Raw genomic sequence first — 8,195 nt, forward strand, 5'->3', positions numbered from 1 at the left:
CGGGGCGGCGCCGGGGGGCGGGGCGGCGCCGGGGGGCGGGGCGGCGCCGGGGGGCGGGGCGGCGCGATCCGCGGTCGGGCTGGCTTAGTGGCAGGTGCCGGGCCTGGGTGGTGTTCGCGGTTCCCCTTTCCCAGGCCCACTCCCGGCGGCACCACCCGCCTTTCGGTCCTTGAACTTTCCCGGCAAGGCCGGGAGCGACACCGCCGCCCTGGCGCAGCCACCGCCACCACCGCCGCCGCGGGCGCCGACGTCGCCGGGGTCAGTGAAGGTGGGCGCGGTCCCCAACCGCCGCCTGGGCAGCGTCCGCGGCGTGCCCATGTCTTTGCCGCCAGGGCGCCGGGCCCGCCTGTCGTCCCCTGGGACCGGCCGCTCGTTCTCCGAGGCCCGCGAGGAGCTGCGGCGCCGCCTCATGGGCCTCATCGAGGGCAACCGAGTGATGATCTTCAGCAAGAGTTACTGCCCGCACAGCGCGCGGGTAGGCGGGGCGAGGGCGGGGCGAGGGCGGGGTCGGCCGGGCAGGGGTCGCGGCAAACTGGTGGCAGGGTCTGTGGGGGCTTGGGGGAAGAGGGGTCTTCCAGAGTTCTGGGGACTTATCTCTCCCGTGACCCTGGAGCCCGAGTGCCGCAAGTTCAGCCCTCGGACGCGAACCCGGAGGCCACTTGAGAGCTCGGCGGCCGGGACTCAGGACCTGGGCGCGGGCGTGGTGGTGACACGGAACGAGGACCGGGCCCCGTGGCGTGCCGCCTTTGGCACCCTTGGTGGGAAGGCCACGTTGCCCACCTGCTAGGCTCAGCAAACTTATTCTGGGGACTCGGCCCGGGACTTTAACCTCCGGTCCTGTCCTTTCTGGCTGTTAGCCCGACGTTGGCTTCTTGATCAAGAGTTTATTTGGAGAGATAAAAGGGATTTCTAAGAGTTTTTGCATGGTGAAAGAGTGGTGTGAGGAGAGGCCACCATTTGGGAGTAGACAAAAGCTGGGATTCAGATCCCACTTCTTAACCACGTGACCTGGACCAGGTTACAGAACCCCACGTAGCCCTGGTTTCTACATCTTTTAAAATGAACATAATGAAGGGTGAGAGCATGATACCAGGTGATGGGTAATTTCAGCTGTCTTGCACACTACCTTAACTTTGGGGGGACTGCCTGGGAATACAGCATTATTTTGGTGGGCACATTTGTTCTTAGTGGAAAAAATAACCCACTTAGAAACGAACCTTTGGAAGATAGACCCATCTGTATGATAGGGACTTTCAATACTTTGAACTATACATTATCAAAAATTTGAAATAATAATAAATGGAATATGCAAAACCCATAAACTATTAGGTTAATCTTGTCAGATTATAGGCTATGTTTTTCAGATTTATTTTCAAGTTTACATTGCCTTGTATATTGTTTCAGAAAACATGTATATTATGCATATACATCTTAAAAAATAATAAAACACTAATATTTTGGGAACCTTGGATATCTCTGCCTGATTACTGCTAACCTTAAAAAGCAAAACTGCTAGTTATCTCACCAGCAAAAATGGGTTTATTCAGGAATAGCAAAGAATTACAATCCAGGACAAGCAAGCTACCATGAAACCATAGGCAAGTCCACTGAACAGAGGGGTAGGTGGTGTTGGGAGGCTTTATAAACAAAAAGTCCATTGGAGTAAACTGGGAGTTCCAAGCATAACACTTTTCACTGGCTGTGTTGTGACAGTCTCTCACTGGCTGGCCTTTTCCCTGGGCAGAAGAAAGTTATTCTTTCTGCTGGGGTAGTAAAGTAGTATCTGGGCAGGGTACTTCTCTTCCTTGTTGTGTTTGCAATTGGTGAGATTGGTACAGTAGGAGAGCTATCCCTGCTAAATCTCTCAACTACATTTAGTGAGGTTTCCCTTTATTAATATTCATGTTACATACCTATCTAAAATTCCTTGCCTTTCTACAGTTTTGCCAAATACATGTATATCCTTAAATGAGATTTTGTTCCTTATGGCTTGTTTTGGTACTTTATCATTCATAGGTATTTTTCCTCAACAGTTGTGTTTTCAAGATTCATGCATGTTGGTATCTGTAGCTGTGGTTTGTTAATTTTCATATCTGTAATCCCTAGGATGAATCATATCATGGTTTATTGATTGTGCTGTGTCTAGTGTTTTGTTCTTGCATGCCTTTGCTTGCACATATCTTCTAGTGCATGTGTGTAACACTTATCTTAGAGTAGATATTTTGAAGCTGACATGATTTCTACCTTACCTCAGTGATGCCAAGATGTTTTTCCAAGTGATTATACAAGTTGGCTCCCCCACTGGTAGTGTATAACAGGTCCCCTTGCTCTACTTACTTACCAATAATTGATAAATTTAATTATTGCCATTCTGGCAGTTATGAAATGGTAGTTTAATTTTGCATTTCCCTGAGGAAGCCGAACATCTTTCTCTGTGTTTATGGGTCATTTGGGTTTCCTCTTCTATGAAATGGTCACAGCTTTTGCTTATTTCTCTATTATGTTTTTATTTTTGTACTGTTTTGTAGGTGTTCTTTGTATATTTTGGATACTAATCCTTTGGATATATATGTTGGAAATGTGCCAAATTTGACTTTATTTTCACTCTGATTATGGGATCTTTTAGCTAACTGAAATTTGCCAAGTTTAATGTAGTTGTAGTTGAATCTGTCACTTTTTTTTTTCCTTTGACGATTCATGCTTATGTTACATTTAAGAAACCTGTTTCTACTCTGATGTCATAAAGATACTCTCCTATTTTAGGTCCTGGAAGTTTTAGAGTGTGCTTTTCACACTCACCTTCTTTATTCCACCTGGACTTGATGCTGAGCAGGGATCTAGTTTGTTTTTTTCTTTATAACTTATCAGTTATCCCTGCTTCATTTGTTAGAATGCTTTTGAATGCTCACCCATCATTTATCTGGTTCTTATATATATACTGGTCTGTTTCTAAGCACTGCCTTCTTTTGTTTTTGTTTTTTTTTTAAGATTTTATTTATTTATATGACAGAGAGAGAGAGAGAAAGAGAGAGGGAGAGAGATATCACAAGTAGGCAGAGAGGCAGGCAGAGAGAGGGGGAAGCAGGCTCCCTGCTGATCAGAGAGCTTAATGTGGGGCTTGATCCCAGGACCCTGAGACCATGACCTGAGCTGAAGGGAGAGGCTTAACCCACTGAGCCACCCAGGCACCCCTGTTTAGTTTTGTTTTTAAGTTGTCATTTGGAGCTTAAAAAAGGGCCAAGAGATCAGAACTATGCTTGTCTATTGCTATATCACTGGGGACTAGAACAGTGTCAAGCATTTAATGTGTGTTGATTTAATAAATGGTCTTGGGTCAAACCTTTGCTGATGCAGAAAATCTTAGGACAATTGATTCTCCACCCTGAGCTTGTCAACACTTCAATAATGTGGCCACTAGTTTCAGTCCCATTACATAATTGGACAGCTCTGATTGTAAGAATCTTTTTAAAAATTGAGGCAAAATTTGTCTCCCTGAAACATATACTGAGTTTTGGAGTTGCATGTTGCTCCAGTGCATAGAATTAAGAATCTGTTCACTTGGATAGCAGATATTTTAGAATTTTCCCTGAATGTTTTTCTTGTCTGGCTAAGCAGCCCACTTTATGTGCTCACATCATTTATCTGTACAGATGACATTTCACTCAATTGATTGTGTTATTGACTATGAACCTTTGAAATGTATCACCCAGACTGGATGCCATATCCCACATCTGTCCTTACCTGCACAGAGTCCAGCAGAGAGACTTGTTCCTTGATTGGGCCACTAATATCATTCAGCAAGCATTATGGGAGCCCAGTGTTTGGGACATGAGAGAATAAACTGTGGTCTTTCTTTCCAAGAACTCATAGGCCAGTGAGCAGTAATCAAGTAGCCGTCCTGTCCTGTAGGAGGTACCTGTAAAAAAAACAAGGGCTGTGGAAATGAGAGACAAAGACAATTGATTCTATAGGGATCAGAAAATCTTCAGGGTAACTATTTAAGCTGTTCCTTGAGGGATACTTTGGATATCTGTAGGTAAGAAAGAGCATCTAGCTAAGGAATTAGTATAAGCCGAACTAGGAGATGATAAAATGAAAACAGTGTGGCTGGATGGAGGGGATAAGAGTATAAGTTGAAAAATGGCCGTAAATTTACTTTCTAAGTGATATTGATGAGACCTTAAAATGCTCCTTGGTAAGTGTGGACTTAATGATGTAGGCAGAGCCATCTCAGACTTTTGAGAAGAGGAGTGAAAAGTCTGTGATTTGAAATCTGTAAGTAGTGTGAAAATTAGACTAAGTGTGGAAGCCGCTAGACTAGTCAGGAGGCTACTGTTCAAGTCAGATACAAGATGATGGCCAGACTACAGTGGAGAAAATGCCCTGATATTTTAAACCCCTTCCCCATGTTAACTTTGAGCCGTGTTTCCCCAGCCCTGAATTCATATGTTTCTGTGTTAAGATTTTACACATCTGTTTTTAGCTTTTTTGGGGGTAGTAAAATATATATAACATAAGCTTGACTATTTTAGCCATTGTTGTGAAACCATTCCTGCCATCTATCTTTCATCTTCTCCAGCTGAGTTCTTTATCCCCCTCCCCCATCAAACCTTGGAAACTACATTCTGCTTTGTCTCTATGAATTTGACTAATCTCATTGCCTCATATAAGTGGAATCATGTGTGACTCACTTAATTCACTGAGCAGTGTCCTCAGAGTTCATCCATGTTGTTTCCTGTGTCAGAATTTCTTTCCTAAATAATATTGCATTGTGTGTGTGTGTATTTACCACATGCTGTTTGTCAGTTCATTCATTGATGGATATTTGGGTCCCTTCCACCTTTTGGCCATTGTGAATGTTGCTGCTGTGAACATGGGTGTACAAATATGTCTTTGAGTTCCTCCTTTGAATTCCTTTGGATATATATCCAAAGGTGGGAATTGCTAGATCACATTTAAGGTAGTTCTATTTTTTATTTTTTGAGGAACCACCATACTGTTTTCCATAGTGGTCACGCCATGTCATTTTTCCAAAAACAGTGCACAAAGTTTCCAATTTCTCCAGATCCTTACCAACACTTATTAATTTCTGTTTTTGTTTTGATAGTAGTTATCCTAATGGGCACAAAGTGGTATCTCATTATGGTTTTGATTTGCATTTCCCTGATGGCTAGTGATGTTGAGTATCTTTTCATGTCCTCATTAACCATTTGTTAATGGCTAATATCTGTGTGCATTTGTAAAATTTGTTTTTGGGGTTTTGATAGAGATTACAATAAATCTGTAGATCACTTTGGGTAGTATTACCAGTATGAAGTCTTCTAGTCCATGAACATGGGCTTTCATTACATTTATTGGTGTCTTTAATTCTTTCAGTAACATGTAGTTTTCAGTGTACATGTCTTTGCATCCTTCCTAAGTTTATTCCTCAGTATGCTGCTTTATGCTATTTAAGTGGAATTTTTTCTTCATTTCTCTTTTAGTTGTTCATTGTTAATATACAGAAAAGCAACTGATTTTTTTTGGTGTTGATTTTGTATCCTACAACTTTGCTGAATTTATGAACAGTTTTTTTTTTTTGGTACAATCATTAGAGTTTTACACATATCAGATATAGTCAGTGAACAGAGAAAGTTTTACTTCTTTTCCAATTTTGATGCCTTTTATTTCTTTTTCTTGTCTTATTTCTCTGACTAGGATTTCCAATACTGTGTTGAATAGAAATGGTGAAAGTGGGCATCCTTGTTTTGTTCCTAGTCTTACAGGAAATGCTTTCAGTCTTTCACCATCAATTATGATATTATCTGTGGGCTTTTCATATATGGCCTTCTTTCTGTATGTTGAGTAGTTTTCTTTTATTCTTAGTTTTTTGAGTGTTTTTATTATGAAAAAATGTTGAATTTTTTAAAATGCTTTATCTCCATTCATTGAGATGATCTTGTTTTTTTCCCCTTCATTCTTTTAATGTCATATATTACATTAATCTGTGTTTGTATGTTGAACCATCCTTATATTTTAGAAATAAATCCCATTGGTCATGTTGTATAGTCTTTTAAATATGCTGTTGAATTTGTATTGCTAGTATTTGGTTGAGGATTTTTGTGTTAATATTCATCAGGGTCTGTGGTTGGTCTGTAGTTTTCTTATAGTTTCTTTGTCTGTCTTTGGCATTAGGATAATGGTAGCCTTACAGGGTGAGTTTAGAAGTATACCCTTTTCAATTTTTCAGAAGAGTTTGAGGAGGATTGGTGTTTATTCTTTATATGTTTGGTAGAATTCACCAGTGAAGCCATCTAATACTGGGCTTTTATTTGTTGGGAGGCTTTTTATTACAGATTCAGTCTCCTTACTAGTTACAGGTCTTTTCACATTTACTATTCATTTACTCATGATTCAAGACTTAGTACATTGTGGTGTTTCTAGTAATTTATAAATTTCATCTAGGTGATCTAATTTGTTAGTGTACAGTTGTTCATAGTACTCTCATAATCCTTTTCTTTCTGTAAAAACATTAATAATGGTCCCTCTTTCAATTCTGATGTTAGCTATTTGAGTCTTCTCTGTTTTTTCCTAGTATAACTAAAATTATGTCAATTTTGTGTATCGTCTCAAAGAAGTAACTCTAAGTGTTTTGTTTTTTTCTCTATTGTTTTCTATACCCTGTTTTATCTCTGTCTAATGTTTTTGTCATTTGCTCCCTTTGCTAGCTTTGAGTTTAGTTATATGCTCTTTCTAGTTCCTTAAGGTGTGAAATTAGGTTATTGATTTAAGATCTTTTCTTTTTTTAAATATAAGCATTGATAGCGATATATTGTTCTTTAATACTACTACTTTCACTGCATTCCACAAATTTTGGTATGTTTGGTTAGTATGATTTATTTTCCTTTGTCAAGATATTCTCTAATTTCTCTTGTGACTTCTTTATTGACCAATTGTTTAAGAGTGTGTTGTTTAATTTGCACATATTTTTGGATTTCCCAGTTTTCTTTCTGCTGTTGGTTTTTAGTTTCATTCTACTGTGATTGAAAAAGATACTTGTATGATTTCATTTTTTAAATTAAGACTTGTTTAGTCTGTCATGAGAGTGTTCCATGTGTACTTGATATTTGTATTTTGCTTACCTTGGATAGAGTGTTTTGTAATCTGTCTATGAAGTCCATTTGGTCTGCAGTGTTCTTTCAGTCCTCTGGTTCCTTATCGATCTTTCGTCTGGTTGTTCTATTCAGTTTTGAAAGTGAAATATTGAAGTCTCTTATAATTGTAATTTGTCCATTTCTATCTTCAACTTGTTTAGTGTTTGCATTGTATATTTGAAGCTTTGATGTTTGGTAGATATATTTTATAATTGTTATAGCATCTTGGTAAATTAACTCCTTTATCATTATATACTAGCCTTTTTAGTCTCTTGTAGCAGTTTTGATTTAAAGTTTGTCTTATATCAGTAGAGCCATCCCTTCTCTCTTTTACTATATCCATGGAATATCTTTTTCTATCCTTTCACTTTCAATTAATGTGTATTATTAGCTCTGAAATGAGTCTCTTCTAAACATCATGATCCTGTCCTTTAATCCATTCTGCCAGTCTATTGCCTTTTGATTGGAGAGTTTAATCCACTTATACTTAAAGTAATTACTGTTAGGGAAGGCCTTTTTTTTTTTTTTAAGTTTCAGATATGTAATATAGTGATTCAACAATTCTATACATCACCCAGTGCTCATCACAATACGTGCACTCCTTAATTGTCATCGCCTATTTCTCCCTACCCATCTTTCTTTTGGTAAGTATCCGTTTGTTCTCTATAGTTAAGTCTGTTTCTTGGTTTGCCTTCTCCTTTTCCCCCCCTTTTCACATTTGTTTTGTTTGTTAAATTCCACATGAGTGAAATCATATGGTATTTGTCTTTTTCTTTTTCTTTTCTTTTAATTTTCTGTTTTTTTTTTTTTTATAAACATATATTTTTATCGCCAGGGGTACAGGTCTGTGAATCGCCAGGTTTACACACTTCACAGCACTCACCAAAGCACATACCCTCCCCAATGTCCATAACCCCACCCCCCTTCTCCCAACCCCCCTTCCCCCAGCAATCCTCAGTTTGTTTTGTGAGATTAAGAGTCACTTATGGTTTGTCTCCCTCCCAATCCCATCTTGTTTCATTTATTCTTCTCCTACCCCCCTATGCCCCCATGTTGCATCAC

The 8,195-nt window shown here is 39.6% G+C and overlaps 1 protein-coding gene across 1 annotated transcript in view; it reads left to right on the plus strand.

Moving 5' to 3' along the window:
- The window catches only part of TXNRD3 (thioredoxin reductase 3), an 80,573-nt gene that overhangs the window by 12,808 nt on the left and 59,570 nt on the right, over positions 1-8,195 (plus strand). Inside the window, exon 3 of the mRNA XM_059388302.1 lies at positions 89-475. Within this exon, the coding sequence (XP_059244285.1) occupies positions 89-475 (387 nt within the window). The remainder of the gene's footprint in view (positions 1-88; positions 476-8,195) is intronic.

The sequence above is a fragment of the Mustela nigripes genome, chromosome 2 (assembly GCF_022355385.1).
Source record: "Mustela nigripes isolate SB6536 chromosome 2, MUSNIG.SB6536, whole genome shotgun sequence".
In the NCBI taxonomy this organism is placed as follows: domain Eukaryota; kingdom Metazoa; phylum Chordata; class Mammalia; order Carnivora; family Mustelidae; genus Mustela; species Mustela nigripes.